At 36.2% G+C, this 23,318-nt stretch overlaps 4 protein-coding genes across 12 annotated transcripts in view; 3 read left to right on the top strand and 1 right to left on the bottom strand.

The window, feature by feature from the left end:
* Positions 1-314: 314 nt before the first annotated feature.
* On the top strand, positions 315-12,143 carry LOC111484977 (probable xyloglucan 6-xylosyltransferase 5). 9 transcript variants are annotated; one of them, XR_002718607.1, is made up of 4 exons: positions 315-2,110; positions 3,440-3,482; positions 10,644-10,783; positions 11,593-12,143. XR_002718607.1 is itself a non-coding variant. In XM_023131658.1 (3 exons), exons 1-3 carry the CDS (start codon positions 732-734, stop codon positions 10,698-10,700), a joined length of 1,479 nt encoding a protein of 492 aa, XP_022987426.1. In that variant the 5' UTR covers positions 315-731; the 3' UTR covers positions 10,701-12,143. The 9 variants fall into 9 exon arrangements, 4 of the variants coding, with proteins under 4 accessions (XP_022987426.1, XP_022987427.1, XP_022987428.1 ...); XR_002718606.1 differs by having other exon boundaries at positions 10,864-12,143; XR_002718610.1 differs by lacking the exons at positions 315-2,110; positions 11,593-12,143 and adding exons at positions 2,702-2,907; positions 3,190-3,259 and having other exon boundaries at positions 10,634-10,674.
* LOC111484978 (probable xyloglucan 6-xylosyltransferase 5) lies at positions 4,910-7,144 on the top strand. Its single transcript, XM_023131662.1, has one exon. It carries the CDS (start codon positions 5,413-5,415, stop codon positions 6,769-6,771), a length of 1,359 nt encoding a protein of 452 aa, XP_022987430.1. The 5' UTR covers positions 4,910-5,412; the 3' UTR covers positions 6,772-7,144.
* Positions 10,936-11,922, top strand: LOC111485055. The gene has a single exon (XM_023131744.1). The coding sequence runs from the start codon at positions 10,936-10,938 to the stop codon at positions 11,920-11,922; it is 987 nt and encodes a 328-aa protein (XP_022987512.1).
* Positions 12,144-12,655: 512 nt separating the features above from the next.
* LOC111484980 (formin-like protein 20) overlaps positions 12,656-23,318 on the bottom strand; it is a 15,784-nt gene continuing 5,121 nt past the window's right edge. The window contains exons 5-18 of the mRNA XM_023131665.1: positions 22,942-23,293; positions 22,681-22,807; positions 19,743-19,814; positions 18,938-19,036; positions 18,719-18,760; positions 17,544-17,624; positions 17,394-17,444; positions 17,213-17,294; positions 16,455-16,549; positions 15,566-15,637; positions 15,063-15,179; positions 14,229-14,297; positions 14,068-14,134; positions 12,656-13,574 (exon numbers count right to left, since the gene is read on the bottom strand). Of these exons, the coding sequence (XP_022987433.1) occupies positions 13,423-13,574; positions 14,068-14,134; positions 14,229-14,297; positions 15,063-15,179; positions 15,566-15,637; positions 16,455-16,549; positions 17,213-17,294; positions 17,394-17,444; positions 17,544-17,624; positions 18,719-18,760; positions 18,938-19,036; positions 19,743-19,814; positions 22,681-22,807; positions 22,942-23,293 (1,478 nt within the window). The 3' untranslated portion in view covers positions 12,656-13,422. The remainder of the gene's footprint in view (positions 13,575-14,067; positions 14,135-14,228; positions 14,298-15,062; positions 15,180-15,565; positions 15,638-16,454; positions 16,550-17,212; positions 17,295-17,393; positions 17,445-17,543; positions 17,625-18,718; positions 18,761-18,937; positions 19,037-19,742; positions 19,815-22,680; positions 22,808-22,941; positions 23,294-23,318) is intronic.

Here is a 23,318-nt window from a genome sequence, read left to right as displayed (position 1 = left end):
GATGGTATTAGAGACAAATATTGGGTGGTGTGCTAGCGAGGATGTTAGCTTCTAAAGATGTGGATTGTGAGATCACACGTCAGTTGGAGATGAGAATTAATCACTCATTACAAGGGTGAGAAAACTTCTCTCTAATTAATATATTTTAAAATTTTTTGAGGAAAGGTTTAGGGTTAATATATTTTGAAAGGAGACAATATCTACTAGTTTAGGTGTGTACTTGTGGAGGGTCGATTTAGAAAAGACCTAAATAAAAATTTGAGGGTGGTGTCCAACTAATATGCACAATCGCCATTTGACAGAAAGGAGGGAGGAAGGAGGTAGGAAGGAGGAATTTGTGTTATAAAAATTAAGAAAACAATGGATCCAATCACGCGTCGGAAGAATTGTACTTCGAATCATTCGAAGAAAATCCATCAATACTTCAATTCCACAGTCGGTGGTATTGCTGAGACGCCTCTCACCTTCTCCTTCTCCTTCGCTTTCTCCTCTTCTTCCTTTCTTAGCTGTTCCTCAACTATCTCCACCATGAATTGACCATTACCCATTACTGCTATATTCTTCGCCTACCCGGATCCTCCTTTGTTCTGCTCCATCTCTTCGATTTCTTATCCTGGTCACCTAGCTGAATTGAAGGTGGAGAGAGCTGCTGTATCCAGGGAAATAGGCTGTTTATCTCATAACCCATAGCTCCAAATCCTGATTACTGGATAGAGAGAACAAGTAGAGACATGGGACTAGACAATATACCGGCTCAGAAGAGAGCTGGCAATGGAGGGAATAGTTTGCCCACCACTGCTACCACCGTCAACGGCAGAAGAAGCCGTACTATCCCCGGAATTCCTCGTGGCCGTCAGATCCAGAAGACTTTCAACAATATAAAGATTACCATACTCTGTGGCTTCGTCACCATTCTTGTTCTTCGTGGCACCATAGGCATCGGCAACCTTGGTAGCTCCGAGGCCGACGCTGTAAACCAGAATATCATCGAAGAAACCAACCGGATCCTCGCCGAGATTCGATCTGACAGTGACCCCAACGACCCGGATGATCCTGCCGAGACAGAAATCAACCCTAATGTCACTTACACACTCGGTCCCAAGATTGCGAACTGGAATCAGGAGAGAAAGGTTTGGCTGGATCAGAACCCACAATTTCCCAATTATATTAATAAAAGAGCTAGGATCTTGCTTGTTACCGGTTCGCCTCCAAAACCCTGCGATAATGCAATTGGAGATCATTATTTGTTGAAGGCAATCAAGAATAAGATTGACTATTGCAGGCTTCATGGGATTGAAATAGTATACAATTTGGCTCATTTAGATAAGGAACTTGCTGGGTATTGGGCCAAGTTGCCATTGATCCGGCGATTAATGCTGTCACACCCTGAGGTGGAGTGGATTTGGTGGATGGACAGTGATGCGTTATTTACTGATATGGTGTTCGAAATTCCTCTGGACAAATATGATAACTATAATTTGGTGGTTCACGGGTACCCTGATTTGATGTTCAACCAGAAGTCCTGGATTGCACTCAACACAGGAAGCTTTTTGTTTCGGAATTGCCAGTGGTCTTTGGATTTGCTGGATGCTTGGGCTCCAATGGGACCAAAGGGTCCTATCCGGGAAGAGGCCGGCAAGATTTTGACTGCATACTTGAAGGGAAGGCCGGCGTTTGAAGCTGATGATCAGTCAGCTCTGATATACTTGTTGCTTTCTCAGAAAGATCAGTGGATGGATAAGGTGTTTCTTGAGAATTCATACTATTTGCATGGTTACTGGGCTGGGTTAGTGGATAGGTATGAGGAAATGATTGAGAAGTATCACCCTGGATTGGGCGACGAGAGGTGGCCATTCGTGACGCATTTTGTGGGCTGCAAGCCTTGTGGTAGCTATGGAGACTATCCAGTGGAAAGGTGTTTGAGCAGCATGGAGAGGGCTTTCAATTTTGCTGACAATCAAGTTCTGAAGCTGTATGGATTTGGGCATAGGGGCCTCTTGAGCCCCAAAATCAAGCGGATCAGGAACGAGACAGCCACTCCATTGGAGTCAGTTGATCAGAACGATATTCGGCGGCACGTTCTTCATCGGAACAATGCTCCTCCAACCAAGTGAGCAAACTTCTTCCTTGTGTGATTTACATTTTACCTGTTGTAGGTGATGGTATTATTATACGTGAATTCAAAGAAGATAGATCAAAGGGTGGTAATTGTTCATACCCAAGTCTGTCTTGCTTCATTTTCTTGTCATTCTGATACTGGTTTTGAGAAGGATAGAGTGGAATTCTTTCATTAACTTAAGAAGTTCCTGTTGTTCTTACTTTGATCTTCTTAGAGTTGCCCATATTGATATCAATGGTGTGCATTCAAAGTTTGATATAACTGGGAAAACTTGGTCTCCATGTTCTGGTAGTTCCCCAAGGAGGAAGAAGAAGAGGGAGATTCTTCGAACTTTGCCCTTTGTCTAATATATATATATATATATACACTTAATAATACATTTAATGTTTTAATTTTTTTTTTAAAATATAACTTTCAAAAATATTTTGTCTGAAATGAAATCATTATTATTTTGTTTAAAAAATATAACACTCTTAAAAGATTATTAAAAAATTTAAAAGTTTATGGTATGTTTTATGATTATTTTTTTATTAATTTACCATAAATAATTTTTTTTTTAAAAAAAAAAAAGAAAAGAAAAGAAGAGAGTTCAGTTGGGCCGCCAGCCCAGTCCGTTACCGAGATTGCCGACATTGTCGCTCATATATATTTATATATGTACGATAATTTCTATTACACTTGCGCTCGCGTTTGTAGATCATTTTCACTGCTTCTTTACAAAGCGCTCTCTCGATCGCTGTGACTGCTTCAGTCGTACTGTTATGCGGCGGGGGAACTGATTGTTTCCGGTAAGTCATCATCTCCTCCTTTTTGGCCGAGGCTATTTAAGTTATATTTCGTGAATGAACGATAAGTTTCCATCGAAATCGTCTGTGCCGATGTTCTCAATGGTGTCGACCATCAAAACGTACTCCCTGCCTCTGTTCTCGATGTTCTCTGTTTCTTTTTCTCTTAGCCGTATTTTATCAGCTTGTTGTTCTTCCTATCTACTTCCCTATTCTCACTACAACGGCAATTTCGATTACTTTTTTCTGAAATTCGATTATTATTCTATGGCCTGTATGTTGTAGTTTAGGGAATTAAGAGGTATAGTTCCGTTGATGAACTGAAACAAGCATGAAAGTAGCTCACATTCGAGTGGTAATTTGTGCTTTAGTTTTCTTTATTTGTGTTCTTCATGCTATTAGACATAACGTTTGATTTTGAAATTGAAATGCCAAAGTGTTCCTTCACTGATTGCTATGAATCTCAAGTCTGATAGAGGATCGCTCCATGAGAAAATAAAATAATGATACATTTCTAGATTATTTACAATTTCAGGGATTCAGGAATTGAAGTTCTTGAGGCTGTCGATTTTCAAGAGGTCAGTTGTTTCATTTGTAACTTATTCTCCATAAGTTAATTGCATGTTTCTCGTTAAATCGTTCAAATCTCTACTGATTTGGGGAAATCCTGTTAGTTATTCCATTTTGATCATCTTTTTATCGTATATGTAAATGTAGAGTCTCTAGGACTAGTGGAGCTGGATCTATAGCTAGGTTGTGTGATTTTGTCTAGTTAATCCCTGCCTCTATAATTTTGAATTATGTTAATCTCTAGTTAGTTGGTTAGTTTATTTGAATTTTTTGGTTGCAACAATAGAGGCGAGTAGATTAGAATCAAGATCTTTTGATTGAGTCCAGCAATGAAACTTTTGTTAGGAGGTTGATTCTTAGTTTTTTTTTCCTTTTTACCTTTTTGATTTAAACCAAAAATCAGTTCATCAATATTAAAAACAAAACAAATAAAAGATCTAAATAAAAACTTTAGGGAGAGCTGAAAAAGAAAATTATTTTTAGAAAAATATATAGACAAGTATCATTTTTTTAAAAGGGATTTTGCAATTAGAATTGTGTCAATTGTTTCCAAAAAAAAAAAAAAAAACTTGAACAATTGACAGAACTAGTGTCAATTGTCTTAGGATATGTACAAGCCAGGCCATTTGACAGAACTTGAAGCAAGCCGCAAGGACGAATTTTTGTGATAGAATTTGGCAGCAAAAAAAAGAAAAAAAAACAACAATTTTCTTTTAGTTTTACCGAATTAAACCCAAAAATTTTCTACTAAACCCATTCTCTCATTAAATAAATATGTAAGAATCCGCCAAACTTACTAAATTTAACAACAAAAAGAAAAAAAAAAAATGGCAAGTCCTTCACACGATCATTGAAAAATCTGTTTTATAATTACTTAAGGCCTAAAATAGTTTATATTTGTTTTAAAAAAATTAAATAAAAATTAAAAACTGACATGTCATTTCCAATTTATGGCAAGAGATTGAATATTTATCAATGTTGAGGGCCCTCAGGAAGAAATTAAAAATGTATATAAAAAAATATCAATTACATATTTCATTTTCATCCTTATATTTTAAAATCTCTATTTTATTTTTGTTTTTATACTTTTTAAATGTTTAAATTTATTTTTTTATATTTTATAATTAATATTAATTTTTATTTAAAGAAGTAAAATGTGAATACGATACCAAAACTTAATAACTTATATATAGAAGGTTGAAGGTTTATAGAAGCTAAGTAGTTCTTTTTTTTATTTTTTTGGTTGAGAAATAACCATAAATTAGGGATAAACCTTAATTAGTGTGAAAATTAATTGGACATTTTTTTTTTACAAAATAGGGATGAAAGCCATATTTTCTAAAACAATATACGCAAAATATGTATATACTGGCACGGTAAGGATTTTCCCTAAATTAAAAAAAACAAACCCCAATAATTATTATGAAGCAATGGACGCAATCACAAATTAGACAAATGCATATGATAATTTACATCAAATCCGGTGTTTTTTTTTTTTTTTTCCCAATAACTTAAAACATCGAATCATTAAAATAAGGCCCTTCAATCCACAGACAGTCGGTGCTGTTTGCTGAGATAACTCTCTTCTTTCCTTCTTAGCTGTTCCTCAACCATCAACGCCGTGAATCGACCCCTCATTAGGCATTAGGCATTATCCATTACTGCTCTCTTCTTCTCCTACCCCTCATCTCTCCATGATTGTTTATCTTCCTGTTTCTTCCCATTTTGGGTTCCATCTCTTCGATCGCCGATCTTGCTGACATACTTGAATTCAAGGTGGGGGAGGTGGAGAGAGCTATTGGATAGAGGGAAGTAGGCCATTTCCCTCATAACCCATAATTCCACATCGTGGTAACAAGATAGGAACAAGAACAATTGATTTAGATCTTTCTGTATACGAGTGTTAAAATTTTTGTAGTCAGAGAAGGAAGAAGAAACATGGGGCTAGACAATATCTCAGCTCAAAAGAGAACCGGCAGTGGAGGGAATGGTTTGCCCACCACTGCTGCCACCGCCAATGGCAGGAGAATCCGTGCGTTCCCCGGAATTCCCCGTGGCCGTCAGATCCAAAAGACTTTCAACAATATCAAGATTACCATACTCTGTGGCTTCGTCACCATTCTTGTTCTTCGTGGCACCATAGGCATCGGCAACCTTGGTAGCTCCGAGGCCGACGCTGTAAACCAGAATATCATCGAAGAAACCAACCGGATCCTCGCCGAGATTCGATCTGACAGAGACCCCAACGACCCGGATGATCCTGCCGAGACAGAAATCAACCCTAATGTCACTTACACACTCGGTCCCAAGATTGCGAACTGGAATCAGGAGAGAAAGGTTTGGCTGGATCAGAACCCACAATTTCCCAATTATATTAATAAAAGAGCTAGGATCTTGCTTGTTACCGGTTCGCCTCCAAAACCCTGCGATAATGCAATTGGAGATCATTATTTGTTGAAGGCAATCAAGAATAAGATTGACTATTGCAGGCTTCATGGGATTGAAATAGTATACAATTTGGCTCATTTAGATAAGGAACTTGCTGGGTATTGGGCCAAGTTGCCGTTGATCCGGCGATTGATGCTGTCACACCCTGAGGTGGAGTGGATTTGGTGGATGGACAGTGATGCGTTATTTACTGATATGGTGTTCGAGATTCCTCTGGACAAATACGATAACTATAATTTGGTGGTTCACGGGTACCCTGATTTGATGTTCAACCAGAAGTCCTGGATTGCACTCAATACAGGAAGCTTTTTGTTTCGGAATTGTCAGTGGTCTTTGGATTTGCTGGATGCTTGGGCTCCAATGGGACCAAAGGGCCCTATTCGGGAAGAGGCGGGCAAGATTTTGACGGCATACTTGAAGGGAAGGCCAGCATTTGAAGCTGATGATCAGTCAGCTTTGATATATTTATTGCTTTCTCAGAAAGATCAGTGGATGGATAAGGTGTTTCTTGAGAATTCATACTATTTGCATGGTTACTGGGCTGGATTAGTGGATAGGTATGAGGAAATGATTGAGAAGTACCACCCTGGATTGGGTGACGAGAGGTGGCCATTCGTGACGCATTTTGTGGGCTGCAAGCCTTGTGGTAGCTATGGAGACTATCCAGTGGAAAGGTGTTTGAGCAGCATGGAGAGGGCTTTCAATTTTGCTGACAATCAAGTTCTGAAGCTGTATGGATTTGGGCATAGGGGCCTCTTGAGCCCCAAAATAAAGCGGATCAGGAATGAGACAGCCACTCCATTGGAGTCGGTTGATCAAAACGATATTCGGCGGCACATTCTTCACTGAAGCAATGCGCCTCCAACCAAGTGAGCAAATTACTTCGTTGTGTGATGTACCTGTAGGTGATGGTGTTATACGTCATTTCACAGCAGATAAAGGCTGGTAACAGTTCATACCCAAGTCCGTCTTTCTTCCCTTGTCGTTCTAATCCTGCTTTTGAGGAGGATAGAGTTTAATTCTTTCATTAACTTAAAAGGACAGTGTTTCAGTAACAGAGTATAGGTACTTTATTTCCCTCTCTTCACGGTTTTTTTGTTTTTTTGTTTTTTTTTTTTTTTTTTTTTTGAAGTTGAAACGTTACTATTCTTGTTATTTATTTAGACTTGATCCTATTGGTATCAATTTATGTGGTCAAACCTAGATCAGAACCTTGATGTTACTGAGAAAAGCTGGTCAGCATGTTATAATTCCCAAGGAAGAAGAATAGGGAGAACTCTATTGTATGGCTCTTATGATTCAAGTTCTAATGGCCGCCATTTGTTTAACTGATACCATTAAATGGTGTGAGAATATGGATTTGTAGTTACATATGTTGGAAGTATTTGAGAGTGATTTTGAAATACTTAAAATCATTTTTGAACTTACTGATGTTGATTTTGAATGGTTAAGGACGTGTTTTGGAGTGATTTTGGACATGTCAAAAGTAATTTTAAATCTTTCAAAATCACTCACAATTCTTAGGCCTTAAGTTCCTACAAGAATAGTGTATATGAATTTTTGCTCTTCCGATTGATTCTTGATACCTTGGGTGACTGAATGTCAGTATGGTTTTGCAATGTTTGACCTAAACGATGACCATCATGACACCAGTTTGGTTACTATGGGGTTGTAATTCTTAGCTAATTCATCGGTGTGAATAATGGAAATCCAATTTGGTGAATGGTTTTGGATGTGATGAGATCTTTCCCCACGAATCCTAGTGCAGAAATTGGATATGATAACGAAAGAATCACTTTGCAACCAACCTTAGCCTTCATAGAATAAAACAGCATCTCTGGTGAAGCAAAGAGCTGCTTGAGGATTTAGTTAGTATTTACTAAGCCAGAATCCTTTGTAAGGAGAGTGTGCTTCGAACAACCGGTATCACTAGTGCTGGACCTCCTGCAGTTTCTTGTTGAAAATGACATGGTATATGTCAAATTTTGAAGCATAAGTTAGATGCTTGCAGTTGTTGAGTTAAAAGATCTGGGATTGCATTTATCTGTATTTTGGAGGAGCGTGGAACAAGTCTATTGTGAGTTCAAGTGTTCGTTTCTTTTTGATGTTCTACTTCAGGTTATAACTTGGATCAAAATCAACTTCTTTTTTGAGCCAGAACTTGGTTCAAACACAAATTTCCTCTAGTTTCCTTCTACCAAACACAGTCTTGTGTCACAGAGCCATCTCCCGAAGTATGCTCACCCACACTCACTATCCTGCTTTGCGAAGTATATAGGTGATTGAAATGGAGTATCAATTTTCTCAATGCTATGCTTAGAACAAACAAGAATCTGAAGTTCCAATCATATTCATGAAGTGTGGGAAAATACAGAGAAAAGAATTGATGTCCTGTAGTGGAATGATGGAGCATGAATCTCTCTTGCATTGGTTGGTCCAGTGAAAGACTGATGGCAAGTATAAGTCCTAGGCTTCATCATCATCATTTTATATATTTATTTGTTTTATTTGTTTCGCCCAGAAGTAGGATTGGATTAGAGGTGAGAGCTCGAACTTTCATTTCAACTTCAGACAAGTCAATGGATGTTTTATTTTGGGAACTATGTTCGGATTGGTAGGTCTTTTTAGAATATATTTTGATATAAGGGTATACAGAGCTTGTTGTATTGTTTAAATGTTGGACAAGCCCCAGGCTGCACCTGGAAAAGGGCCTGCGGATGGACATTCGTGGAGGAAGGTTGATAGGGTAAGGGTAAGGGTAAGGATAGTATCCGAGGCGGGAAATCGCATCCCAATAGGCATTGGCAGGCATATTTGTCATAACATTTGGCTAAATGTGGATGACAAAGAAAGAAAGATAGATAGAATAGAATCCGAAAGGGGAGGTTTCGGCGGCATCAATGATGTGCCATCCTCCGGCTCCCGCTACTCCCTGTTGTCTGTAATTCCCAATTTCATCTTCCTTTTTCTGCCGACAACTTAAAACCACCGAAACCGGATAAGTGCATGATCTAGCCCAAACACACTCTTAAGTTTGTAACTTTTTAAAGTTTAAGATTACGAAGACACTCTAAAGTTTAAAGGATATTAGGATATTTGGTATGATTTAGCCCAGTTAAAATTTTGAATATATGGATGAAAAACTAAGAGCATGCCGAGAATGTGAACCATGGTAGTGATGACTTTGATTGCACCCTTTGTCTTAAGCTTCTTTATGGTTCCATCACAACTCCTTTGTGGCCATTAGTTTTTCCGTTCTTTCTTATTTCAGTCAATTGATCTCGTGGTTGCTGCTTTTTGTTTCCCTCTCTCCATTACTTATTTCACTCAAGTTTGAATCTTCTGCCACTTCCCCGTCCTCTGTATATGAATCTTCTTGTGTTTATTCAGGCATTCCCCAACATGTAAACAATTGGGTGGCTGTTGGATTCATAGGTAATGCCTCCAAATATAAATAAGATGGTTAAAGTATTATTTTACTATAGTTGTAATTTGTTAAATTTTAGTCTTTAGTTAAATAATAATAAATATTTTTGTGCCGCAAAATACTCTTATGTAAATATGTTTCCAACTTTATGTTTGAAAATTTTAATTAAAAAAATTAGAAAATTAACTATAAACTAATAGTAAGAATTAAATTTAAGAAAATAAAGTTGGGGACTAAGATTTAGATTTTTTTTTTTTTTTTTTTTTTTTTTTGGAAGTGAGATGAATCTCACTTTTTGTTTAATTCTAAAATTCCAATAAACATCATTAAAGAAAATTAAAAGTTTTATTCTCATTCCTTATTCAGTAGAAAGGTAGAAAGTAAATAGAACTTAAAATATAAGTTTTGCAAAGAAATTTTAGGAAGTGAAGCATGATGATGGCGATAAAATACCAAAACTTTATTATAAAACAAAATAAATTAAAAAATTTATATGAAAAAAAGGAACCAAGGGGTTGTCCCATGTTTGGTAATCAACTAGATCCATATAAATGATGATAAAATTAAGCAAAATTAAAAAATTAAAAAATTAAAATAAAAAAAAAAGTGCCTAACTTTTATTTTTTATTTTTTAAAATTTTGTTTGTTTTTATAAGGTGAGATCTACATCTACCATCCGCCATGAAGCGTAGGTCAGAAAGGCTTGCCATTCACATCCTTTTAACAAATACATCTTCCATTTTAAAAGCTAAAATACCAAAAGAGAAAAAACTATTAACCCCTTCAATAATGAATATAATGAATATAAGTTTTATAAAAATAAAAATAAATAAATAAGAATGAAAGGAATGTTGAAGTTGCTTGGAGTTTAGCTACGGTCTTGGCTCCATTTATGGAATCACTTTAATAAATGGACAGAGCCGATGGCTTTTTCCTCTATTATTTTTTTGCAGGGGGCCACTTTCTGGGGTTTCAGTGGATTTACTTAAATTTCCCTGATTATTTGCTATTCTAATATAATAATATCTACACAACATTTTAAATTTCCCAAAGGGTCGTAGTTTTTGTTGGTTATCCAATTTGAAACTACACTGAAATAAATACCACATAAATTGGATGAAAATGGGTAATTGAATGGTTGATTGATTAAGCAATTAATTATAACCTTATAGGCTGTGGTTGATAGATAGATGAAGCATTAGGTGATCAATCTCTCTCTGGATCCCTTGCTTTCAAAGTTCTCCCAAATGATAATTATTGAAAATTATTTGTTTATGGACTTAGAAAAAGGAAGGTTGCGTGCGACTATTATAAAACAAATGGCGAAAGGAGTGAATTAGAAGCAATTTAAAGGAGGAACTGAAATTGCATCATCAAGCAAAGAGGGTGAAATGAAAGCCAATCCTCAAGCCTCAAGCAAATTCAAAAAGGAAGGTAACTTTTTCTCCATCTTCTTGCTTGTTTGTTAGATATGGAAGAATCGATAACTTCTTCTTATGCTGAAAAATGCACAGCCACAAATCAGCATACTTGTTAGAGCCCATTTGATTCAAAACCCAGAATCCAAAACCCATCATTTTGAATCAATGGAGGAACCAAGGAAGCTCGTCAGAAGATCGATTTACAGTTTCCTTCAGAATTATCAGTACTTCACCTCAATTGTAGCTGTTCTGGCATTTCCATATGCCATCTCTGTTCTTCTTTCACAAGCTCTTCTTCTTTCTTCTTCTTCTCTTCTTCCATTTACTTTTGATCACTTGAGGACTCTATTTGGTGCGGCTGGATTCCCCACTTCTTCAAAATTCTTCTCCATTCTCATTCAAAAGCTCTCTCAAACCATCGTTTCCTCCATCTATTCTCTGCCCTTTTCTCTCACTTTCCTTTTGATCTCAAAAGCCTGTGTAATTCAAGCTCTCAATCAGCAGAAACCCAATTCGGTGCCTTCATTTTCATCCATTATACCCCTTTTTAATCCCCTCCTTCTGACCCATGTCTGCAATGTATGCGTTTACGTCTCTGCAAACGCTACCGTGTTTTGTATGCTATTTTTCGCCTTCAATTGCCTCGAGGGATTTGGGTATTTTTCTCCCAATTGCCTCCTGTTGGTGTCAGTTTTTGGGGCTTTTCTGTATTCAGTAGCAATTGCCAAAGCCATCACAATATGCAATTTGGCATGGGTTTTGTCCGGCATGGAGAGGAATGGGGGATTCATGGCGATTCTTAAGGCTTGTGTTTTGATTCAGGGGAGAAGCGCCACGGCGCTATTGGTGGCGCTGCCTTTCAATCTGGGAATGGCGGCCACTGAAGCTCTATTCCAGTACAGAATAGTACGAGATTATCATTCCAGGGGGAGATTGGGGCCTTCCATGGTGCTGGAAGGAATGTTTGTTGCCTATTTGTACTCGGTTTTTGTTGTCCTGGACGCCATTGTTAACACCATGTTCTTCAAAAGTTGCAGAGTGGGTTCTCTGATGGGTCTGGAAATCAAGAGCTCTTTTTGCCTTTGGATGGGTGTTGCTGAGAAGGACAATGAAGGTCGCCCGCATTTGAAGGGTTTTGAAGAACTTCCATGAGAGAATTGAAACAGACTCTCTTGTTAATTTTTACTCTAGGGAGTCTGGAACTCATGAATATTTGCAAAAAATATGATTTGTTTAGCTGCTTAGAATTACTGGGAATCATCTCTTTAGCCTTTTAAGCTCTGCATTCAAATTCCTATTACTTACAAGTTGTAAATAACCAATCTTTCAGGACATTGGGATGGGGATATCCATATGGATTAAGCCTTCTTTTACTTTTCTTCATAGTATACTTACTTGCTCGTTTGTTTTTAGATTTTATGGAGAAAATATTGAAACATCATTATGCCATAAGAAATTATGTAATCAGTTTACGTATATATTCCTCAATCTCTTCTCTGGATCCTTTCGAAACTCCAAAAAAATACAGTGTTTTCGTATAACATCTGTGCTCCTTTAAAACGTCTCTAATGCCACGAGGAGTTGATCTGCCAATTACAAAGCTCCTTTCAAAAGCGTTAATAACGGGCACCAAGCACCTAAGAGAATTTCCTCAATTTTAGTATTTCTATACTAAAATTTTTCCCGAGTACCTTGAACCAAGTGATACAACATCCACAAAAAAATTTCAGGCACTTGAACCGATTCTCAATGATGAGCTGTGTGGTGGATAATCCTTGTCTGAAATTTTCACCGAAGACAAACAAGGAATGTCCCATTATGGTAATGCCTGGAGGAAAACCAGGACAAAAAATAGATGAATGAGTGAACCTTTTATGTGGAGGAATAAAGGTGAGAGAGAAACGAGAGGATTTCAAACGTGGCCTATATTTTCGATTTATATTACAATTACAGTGGTGGGAGAACCCGTCTTCTAATTACTCTCTGAATCTGAGCTATACAACATCTCTAGGACGGGTTTGAGTCAAAAAAATCTACAAATAAGAGGGAGAGACTATTTTCATGATACATCATCAAACAACAAAAAAATTTACATTCTAATGTATGGAATGGTTAGAGAGGCTCGCTCTGTACATGGCTTCGTGCTACGGCTGGATTTCAAGGATGCAAATTCTCTGCCCAAAACTTTTATGCCACATGCATTCATTGTCAAAGCCGAAACCAGATCACCTACTTTAATCCAAACACTGATCTAGGATTGAAAACAATATTCTGAAAAAATCTGTCGGGAGGAGCCAAACCCATAATCAGAATTGAAGCTACCAGCACATGGAATACCTTTGATTGGCGAAGATGGTCAGCACCCAATGTTATCTCCATGGTTGATATGTCTATTCAGAGTTGGGACACGATTCTGTTGGTCCAGGTAGCAGCACGTCAACTATGTACAAATAAACAACTTGGCCAACTCAAGTTCTGCAGGCATAAATAAACAGCCCATGTGTTTATCCATGTTCATCGAGGTTTTAGCACTGCAGAACATATCTCAAATTGGATTTTCTTTGAAGCTGGTCACAAAGCATGCTTCCCCTCGGCCCCAAGGTGACAACAAAAGCTCAATCTCCCGTGCTAAGGAGAACTCAAGTATATCACCTATTTCACACTCTTCTTCGTAAGGCTAATTCCTTTGGCTTTCTCCATTTCAGCTTCTTTCTCCGCCTTTTTCCTTTCCAGTTCGGCCTGTTTGCAGTTTTCTTCGTGGGCTTTCCGAAATAATCTCATAAAGTTCAATAATGTCACTGTAACTGCAGCCCAATTGGTGTAAAATCAACCATGTATATATCACAAACAGCAAGAATAGAAAGAAACAACAACAATATTCCCTAAACAATACATAATTGTACGATTCAAACAGTTTTGAGGTTCATAACAAGAACATGCATATAACGAGAATAACATTGTCGGACAAGTTCAGGTTCATGATTCTACATCTCTTCTTCCAACCATATTCATGAAAACTAGACAAGGAGGGAATGGGAAAATTAAAAAACATTGCATAACAAAACAAAGAAACCCCATTATGCAATATTTCCTAGCCAAAGAGCCAACACAAAGTGACCCAGCTTTTCAAGCGAGAAAAATTGACCATAAGCACGCATGATAATAATTATTAGGTGGGGAACTAATAATGAGAAAACAAAAATTTGGAAGAACTGAGGCTTAACTTTGATTCAAGTATGCGAAACAAGTAAACATGTAGAAGAAGATAATAGCACAACCAAAAGGATCATAGCGTACCCTGCTCAAATGGACAACGAGCTGGATCCTCACCAAAATATAGTGCAAGTGCATCTGCATTTCTACCCTGTCCACCAAATAACAGAACGAAAAATAAGATCGCTCTCTTTTCCTGACATCATTTAATCATTTCAAAATAGTAGTGCGATCTAGAAAATTACCACAGTAGAGTATAGATTTGTCACTGATGCCACCTCAGTCTCAGCGATAGCAATAAATTCTTTCAGCGTCTAATTTTAGGACAATAAAGTACAGAAAAGGGTTGTCAGGGTACCAAATCAAATTTCACCAACTCTTCAAAATAATGATACTATCGTTTTTGTTTTGGGCAGTTGAGCAAAAGCAAATATTAAGAAAAGAAATGCATGATTACATAATAAGATTTTTCTTGGTGAAGATCTCAAGTTTTTCACATGATATTTATTTTGCTTATTTAAATTACGTCATAGATTGCTGAAGTGTGGTCCTGGTTTGCATCAAAATGTTTGCTTGAGGATCTTTCTGAATTGGAAGATTTGTGGGTGAAAAGTGAGATGTTGATCAGTTGTGTGAATCCAATTCTCTTTTCTGATCTAGTATACTTCAAATTCAGTGGAGATTGCAAATATCCTGATTATTTCAAAATTTAATAACATGTACTAATACCTAGAAAGTTCAAAAACATGATTGTCAAGTTCAATATCACAATCAACATATGATTAAACAAATTATTAAAGTGCCGTTTTGATGTATGATTAATTCTTTCAAGTGACAATTGAGAGCATAGTTTTACTGGAATTATCCTTCCAAAGTAATTGAATGTAGGACTATATGCATGTTACAGGAAATTTCTCCATAGGTAAACGACTTCCATGCAAAGAAAATTGAATCAAGTTATTTATTTGTTCCTCTTTATAAGAAACATATATATATGAAAAGGCAAAAAAGTGCAAAATTGATGGAAGAATAAAAATGCCAAAAAGTTCTTGGGAAGAACATATGAAAAGGCAATGTACCTTGCGAAAAATTTCAGAAACTGGACCATCACTTTCAGAAGCAACAAGCTCCTGCCTGACCTTTTCTAACCCCTTAATTATAGCTTGCATTTCTTCTGCTAAAGACTTTAATTGTATCTACATAGAGAGAAAATATGAAGTTAACAAAAACCAAGGTCCATTTAAACAATATTTGCATGCTTGGATGGAAGGGAAAGGAAAATTCCTCAGGAGCAACAAAGAGAATAAAATTCTTCAGGAACAACGGCAAAAAAACTCTTCAATGACAAAGGAACAAGGGGGAAGATTGGGAGGCCATTACTTGCAATGTTTCTTTCTGGAGTTTCTCTAAAGTTTATACTCTCCTAGCACAGAAATTGGAGTGCATATCAAAAATTTATTGGAATGTTTTGTGTATTTCGTTATCCTTGATGAAAATTTATATTTCTTATAAATATATATGTATAGATGTCAAAAGTATAAACCAACTAACAAATATTGAAGAAAAAACCAAAGAATCGTACCTTGGTTGCTGCCTCTAGGCTACCCAGGTCCAAATGAAAATTAAGAAGAGCTGGCGTCTTTGAAGCGAGGACCTAAAAAATTTGAGATTGCAAACCAACCTTAAGTACAGAAGGGTTCATCTCCTTCCAGAGATGCAAACTAATTAAAGATCTATGAACATAGTACTCAAACCGCGAAATCTGATAACTCAAATCATCTCCTTACGTCAGAACAAAATGCATGACCAAAGGCCCACTAGTGCAATATACTAAAACTTCTTCAGGTATTCTGATAGTTTCATGCTTTTAGGTATCACATTCTTTAACACAATGTGTTGCATCAAAAAAAGTCTATCAAGACAACCACCCATCCCGTTTTAGTGAGGTTTATTGAACACATCTAAGCTCTAATATATCAACACAAACGCAAGTTCTTATGAAGATTTTCATCTCATATCAATATTTGGGAAGGCACATTTGAAAATATCTCTTCGAAGGATTTTTAGTAAATGGCTTTTTTTGCTGAAGACATCTTTTTTGGAAGGGTGGGGGGTACCGGTCTATTGTCCCTTTTGGCCCACATCCTCCATGAGGGTTTTAACAGTTCTCACTTTTTGTGGTTCTCGCTCTCCTTTTTCGCTGCAATTATTTTATAATTCTTTTCCTACTAATGAAAGTGACCAAGAAAAAAAAAATACAGCTTCTTAATTTGACCAGCTTCAGTGCTTATACAGACATTTCTCACTATGAACAGAAACAGGCTGGATATGCACTAATATATCTACAACTACATATCAGGTAACATGTGAAGGCATAATGCACGTGTGACTTCTCTAATCAACCATGAAGGAAATAAACATAAATAACCCAATAGAAAGAGAAAAGCAAAGGGATAATCAGATTAAAAAACCTTGCAAAGATAATGCATGAGTGTCATCTTATTATTAGAAGCACGTGTATCAGCAAGCTTTAAAAGACTGTCCAACTTGAAGCCAACTGCAGAACCTGTAAGTTCATAATTTATAGTTTTTTCAATTACACAAACCAAGCAAATGAATGGACAAAGTCCAAGACATCCAATATATAAACCCCTTCAAAATTGCCAATAATTTCTGGTCATATAAATGATAAGATGGGACCATGTGAGCATTCAACCAGACTGGGATGAGGTTTGAGCTTTATTAGCCATTCATTGAACATGTCATGAGTTTAATTTTAAAATTATAAACTATAAAATTGTAAATAAAATAAAATAAAGAAAGAAGAAGAAGAAGCATATTTGCATATACCATCGAGCAGCAGCAAGATGCAGGTAAAAATAGTGTCTTTTTTAATAGTTCGACTGTTTTCATGTTGCTTAGAAATAGTATGGATCAGCAACTAGACCACTCATCAGTAAATAAATGCACAAATCATAGCATGACACCATATGGTAACATAAGCGACAACATTATTTTAGTACATTTAGTCATTGTCCCACGAGACTGTAAAACAAACTCAAGTTTATCCTTGCAAAAAAAAATTTAATTCCACACCAAAGAAAGAATTACTCAATAAATATTTCTATTTATATGCAAGTTATAGTCATATTTCCTTCCAAGCTAGGTATCAAAATAGATGAAAATGGAGATGAACTTCCCATATACGAATAAGTAACTAAGGCCTTACCCCTTGCCGTTCCTTGATTCAGTGTATTCCCCAGATAAAGAATTTTCTTCATAATCTCCTTCAGTTTGGCAGAATTCCTAACCTAAAAGGCAGTAACAATTAATTTTAGAAGGGTGGAAGCATGAAAGGTTAAAGTGACAGACCAAAACTACAGCAAAATTTTATTCTCAGCAGTAACAACCTCGACACATGCAGAGTTGACAGTATTTAAACTCTTCTTAAATTCTGATATCTGGAGAAGGGAAACAAAGATGCCAGTTAAAAGATGTAATTCAATAATCTAGAAATATTAAAACAACAAAATTAGTTTGAATTGAAGATACCACCAAACCTGAGAACCGAACTGAATCTTAAAGGAAAACACTCTCAACTTTGACTCTACTCGAGGCACTTTCATCAGCTCCAAAAAATACTGATACAAAAGATGACAAAATAAATAAATGGCTTTTTACCTATGATAATCAAAGCAATAAGTTAGGCAAGTGAGCTATTCAAATGGATCCAATTAACAAATAATCTTAAAGCAGAAGTGAATACCAGCAATTTAAGGCCCCATTTGATAATAAAAGGTCTTCGGTTTTTTGCTTTAAAAATTAAGCTTATAAACCCTGCTTTCACCTATAAATTTCTTTGTTTGGTTATTATCCACTTACTACCAATGTTTTCAAAAACCATAAAAAAATAAAAAATAAAAAGTAATTTTCAAAAACTTGTTTTTGTTTTTAGAATTTGACTAAGAATTCCAGAGTTTCTAAAAACAAAAGATGAAAACCTTAGTACAATCATGGAGAGAAAACATGCATAAATTTCAAAAACAGAAAACTAGAAATGAAATGGTTATCAACATCAAACAGGGGAAGTTCACCAAACTCGTAAAAAAACAATAAGAGAGAAAGAGACCCACATAGGGGAGCTTCCCCCAATCCCCCCGGGAATGAGTGAAGGAAAATATTCCCCATGAGCTAAATGTTTCCCGTTCCTGCCCATTTGCCTCTTCTTATACATATAATATAGTTGAACATGGAATATTATTTTGATTCTGTGTGTACGGATAATTAGAGATTTAACATGGAAAATTATTTTGATTCATATTAGGTGGTTTAAGAAATATCTCTTTAATGGGAATTTTCTTTGGTTCATTTAATTTAAAAATAATTCCCCGCGGGGAACCCAATACTGAAAGAACTCCCAGATGGAAATCTCCACCCCTGAACCCAACAAAATTTAATGGAAAATTTTGCAAGGATGGGGAGGAAGCTATAACAACCCCATCCAGATAACATCCCTAGCCCCAGATGAGAGACGTCATTTTTTACCCTGCTACATGACATGAATTATTTGACAGGCAGTGGTCAATCATAATGAACAATATTAGAAATCAATATCAGGAAAATGCAACAGCAAGCTAATTTTCTAAAGCATCACTCATTCACGGAAACACTTAGTGTAACAGGTTTCATGGCTTTATCAAGTAATTTATTATGTGCAACAAAGTAAACAGAATACCTGTTCACACTTTCCAAGGTTATCCTTATCACCAGTGTATCCCTAGATAGATAATAAACAATAAACATGTCAACAAAAATAATAAAAGAACGAAGAAAAATAAAAAATACAAAACAAGAGACTACAGAATTGTTAGTATTCTGAGAAACTATGAAAAAGTTCTCATAGTCAAGTTTATTTCTTCCACCAGCCGTTAATTCCAAGTATTCAAAAATTCACCTTAAGAAGTTCCATCTCCTCCTTCGTAGGACAAAATTTTATGAGATTTTCCACCTGATCAACGTCTAATACTGACTCGTCCATAGCTAGCACTGCAGCCTGAGATATCATACATTAAAAGCAAGAATTTTCATCAATTACGTTCACTATTATAAATAAAATACATGAGTAACGCTAAAAACAAGTTTCTGTAAAATGAGAAAAGAAAGTGTATTTATCAACTCAGTGTCTCCAATATAGCGTTATCCTTCTCAACAGACATCTGTTAACAATAGCAAAATTTAAACTTAAGACTACGCATGTGCTCAACCTGGTAATCTAGAAGTAGAAAAACCTAATAATCTTACAGTTTTTCAGATGCAAAATTTTTTCATTTTGTTAAAATTCATACTAGAACTGCAATACATTCTCATTGTGTTATAGTTCCAAGTTAATGAGGATTGGTGGTTTCCAGACAAGGAACATGGATCATCCTAGTGTGTCTGAACTTGAAGTTCACAAGTACCGTTTATAGCTTGCAATAGACTTGCTGATCGTTTTTCTAGCCTTGGAAGGTAAAGGGCAACGGTAGATAGTGATGGTAAAAGATAGGAATAGCTGTTGTGGGTCAGTCAATTTTTTCCCCTTAAACTATAATCACTCCAGTCTTCAATTGTTGCAGGGGCTTTAATCATCATGAATATAGAACAAAATTATGGTATTGAGCATGTATAATATTCAATGTCATTGCAGCAGACAGTTTCAAACATACATGGTTTCGGTAGACGTGTAGATGTACTGAAAATAAGAAATAAGTCTGACTTACCATCATATCAGGAAGAGGCATCTTTACTTTGGTGAGCATAATTTCAGTGTTATTAGCTCTTCTGAGGTCAATCTACAAAAAATATAAATATATTCAAAATTATCATTTACTCAACATGTTTTAAAGAAACAAAATCATGTACATGATAAAAATTTTCAGTATTCATTTCTAAAAGAAATAGGCAACAACCCATATGCTGGAGTATATATGTTAATCAAGCCTAAAACATGTTTTAATTAGAGCCCTAGTAACAATGTCCCAACCTGTAGTTCAGATTTTACATATCTGGTGGTTTAACATAATGAATCATGGTTCACTCATGGAGGTAATCATAAAAGGAGCTCGGTTATCACTTTGCAGTTTGACTGAATTATGATATTGAAACCTAACTCAGTCTAAAGTTAATGTATCCACACAACTTCACACACAAATTATGTCATAGCTCTTGATTTTGATTTTTCACCCACACATGATTGTACATTTTACTTCTTACTCTTCTACTAAACTAAATTACCCTAATCAAAAATCCTATAAAAAGTTGAACAACAAACAAGGTCTAGCTTTCAAGCTGGAAATTGTGATGTATTGTATTGACCTATAATGTTAATTGAATAAGCAACATCTTGACGAGATAGTTCAGGCTTTCCAGAATCCTCAATATCCTTAAATAAGTTGTCCATGCATTAGGCTAATTAGAGCATTACAAACTTCCTTGTCTCAAACAAGGAAGTGCATATTTCCTTCGAAATTAAAGAATCCCTTTCCTAAAAAACCGAACGAACTACCGAACATTCATTTCTCAATGAAAGAATACAAGGGCATAAAAAAAAGAAGGCAAACTATAAAAATGGCTTCGAATCAGCCAAATAAGACCTAATGGATAGTTACAAAAAAAAAAATTGTCATAGACCGCCCAGATGGACACACTTAACCTAATAAAGTACCAAGTCTCATTCATAGCCTCTCAAGCCCTTTACAAATTCTATTAAGAATTCTACGGTTCCTTCCATCCCAAAGCATCCCTATACAATGGCACACACCCTAGCTTACCAATCCTACCACCTCTATGCCAAAAAATAGTTATGAAAATAATTCAACATCCAAAGTTCTCTCGTTGAAATTATCACAATGATATACATAGGAGCCCTAAGTAACTCTAAATTCTTTATAAAGTAGTAATAACAATAGTAATAAGATGCCTATACAACCAACAGAATAACTCTAAACTCTTTATAAAAGAATGGTCTTATGTGCATTTCATCAGCCCAAAGTTCTCATTCAGACCATGCTCGTACTTTATTTCGAAGAATACAAGGACTTGCAAAAATGGCACAATTGCCCGTGTGGGGAGCATCTTCTTGAGGTGGGCGGGCCACCACTGTTCCAAAGTGGTAAATCAAATTGCAAATCTTAGTCTCATTTGAAGGAAAAAAAAAAAAAAAAAACCAAACAACCCCTACCGAGAACGTTGAGACGTTAAACGCAGAGCAGTGTTCGTCAACCAGACATTCGGTTCTTGTCTCCTCGAGTATTGTACAACCTATAGAACAAGTATGGTCGTTCCCAATTCCTTGCATTCTTCCATATAACTACTTTAACTCTGCAGTCCAACTTAACGATGTGGGACATTGGTTTTGAAGGACCGCTTCCTATTCTATATATACTTTTGCCATTGGGTTTGAAGGTAAATAAATCAAACCTAATTTACACAAAATATCATATAATTTAAAAAAAAAAAAAAAAAAAATCATAGTTAAAAAATAATTATAAAAGATTTTTTAAAGAAATTATGTGTATATAAAAGATTAATACACTCACAATTTAATTTATTATAAAAGTTAATTATGTGATAAAAGTCGATTAATGTGCATTTAGTCCAGTGACATCTTTTTGCTTAGGGAGATAAGACTTAATTTGGTTGGTTGGTACATGGTCTAGATTAGGTTGGGTCGACGGATTTTTTTTTTACCCAAACAAAAGTTAGTTACATGGTTAATTCAACAAACTTAACCCGAAAAATTTATTTACCAAGGAATAAAGTTTGCCTACGAGTTTCAGATTTCATATTTTGGATTTTTTTTGAACCGACCAACACCAATGTAAAGAGTGTCGATTCTTCCATTTTGACCTATCATAATTATTTAAAATAAATATTTTATTAAAAAATACTTTTTATTATTTGATATATATATATATTTATTTCATTTCAATCTATTCTCATATTTTTGTTACTTTAGCTAATTCNTACCGTGCAAGCTATCTTAATGTAGAGAGTTTTGAGAGAGAACATGTGTAGATCGCATTGACTAAAGACTACTCATAAAACCATGATAATTACTATAATACCAGCTAACATACCCACTGAATCACTGTAGCATACACCAAAAAAAATTCATGCTTATTCTTTTCTCGTTGTACATGCTCATCTAAATGAACACATTGCTCTTTCGGAAAAGTATGTCAATCAAAAAAGGCCTCTATCCCAAGCTAGATTACAATTTTTTAACATCATTTAAAGAATATATTAGAAGATAATAAAATGTAATTCGTTAAGGAATGCAGAATCCCAGAAGGCACCTTCAAATTGATGTTATAATTGTTTTAAATATGAGAATGGAAAACTTCATAGGTCACTTTATTTCATTAAGGTCACTCCTCAAAGTGTTGGTTTTCTAAACTCACTGAATTTTCCGATACTTTGTCGTACTAGATTTTAACCTACTGTTACAAATTGGTTTGAACTAATTTCTCTTTTGTTTCACAGGGTTCAGCTCTTCAAGTCTCACAAATACAAATTAAAACTCTCACTCTGAATGTTAATTGTATCGAGTTTCAAATTATTTGTAATAATAATCAACAGACGAAGATTATTAATCCTTGAAGTGCTTTCCATCATAAAAATGAGACTTCCTACAAAGGACTCTATCAATAAAATTACCAGGTGAACTTTGTCACTTTTGGATCCAACAGACTTCCTTCGCCCTCCAGATTTACCTCCATCAGCAGGTTTGGGAACATTTGCAGAAAAGAGGCTCTCTAACTCAGACACATCAAACTCTGGTGCACTGAAGAGGCGGGAGAAAAAGGAAGCACCAATAAGACGCAAATAGCATAAATATTATTAAAGCACTGATAGTAAGGCAGAGAGTGATTTTCAAATTCAAATAAGCAAGATAAATTAAAAGAAAATTCAGAATACATTTGAGGTTCTCCATATCTCTGCAGTTCTTCCCACAGGCTCCCTTGCAGAACTCTCGTTACTTTGCTCCAATGTAGGGGCTTTAAGGAGGACCTTCGAGGTGCTGTAGCTGTTGAGCGTGATAGCCCACGCCCTCTTCCAGAGGACAAACCTCTAGGGTCAGGTGGAGCGTTTGCTCCTCTTGCACCTAGTGGTGGAGGTGGAGGAGGTCCACCACCACCAGGAGGTCTAGGAGGGGGTGGGGCTCCACGACCTCCCGGAGGGGGAGGGGGTGCTGGGGCTCCACCACCACCCGGTGGGGGAGGTGGTGGCGGGGCTCTCCCACCACCGGGTGGGGGAGGCGGTGGTGGGGCTCTCCCACCACCGGGTGGTGGAGG

Source organism: Cucurbita maxima, unplaced genomic scaffold (genome assembly GCF_002738345.1).
Source record: "Cucurbita maxima cultivar Rimu unplaced genomic scaffold, Cmax_1.0 Cma_Scf00010, whole genome shotgun sequence".
Lineage (NCBI taxonomy): Eukaryota > Viridiplantae > Streptophyta > Magnoliopsida > Cucurbitales > Cucurbitaceae > Cucurbita > Cucurbita maxima.
The sequence above is the reverse complement of the archived record's forward strand: the minus strand, read 5'-3'. Positions and strand labels throughout refer to the sequence as shown.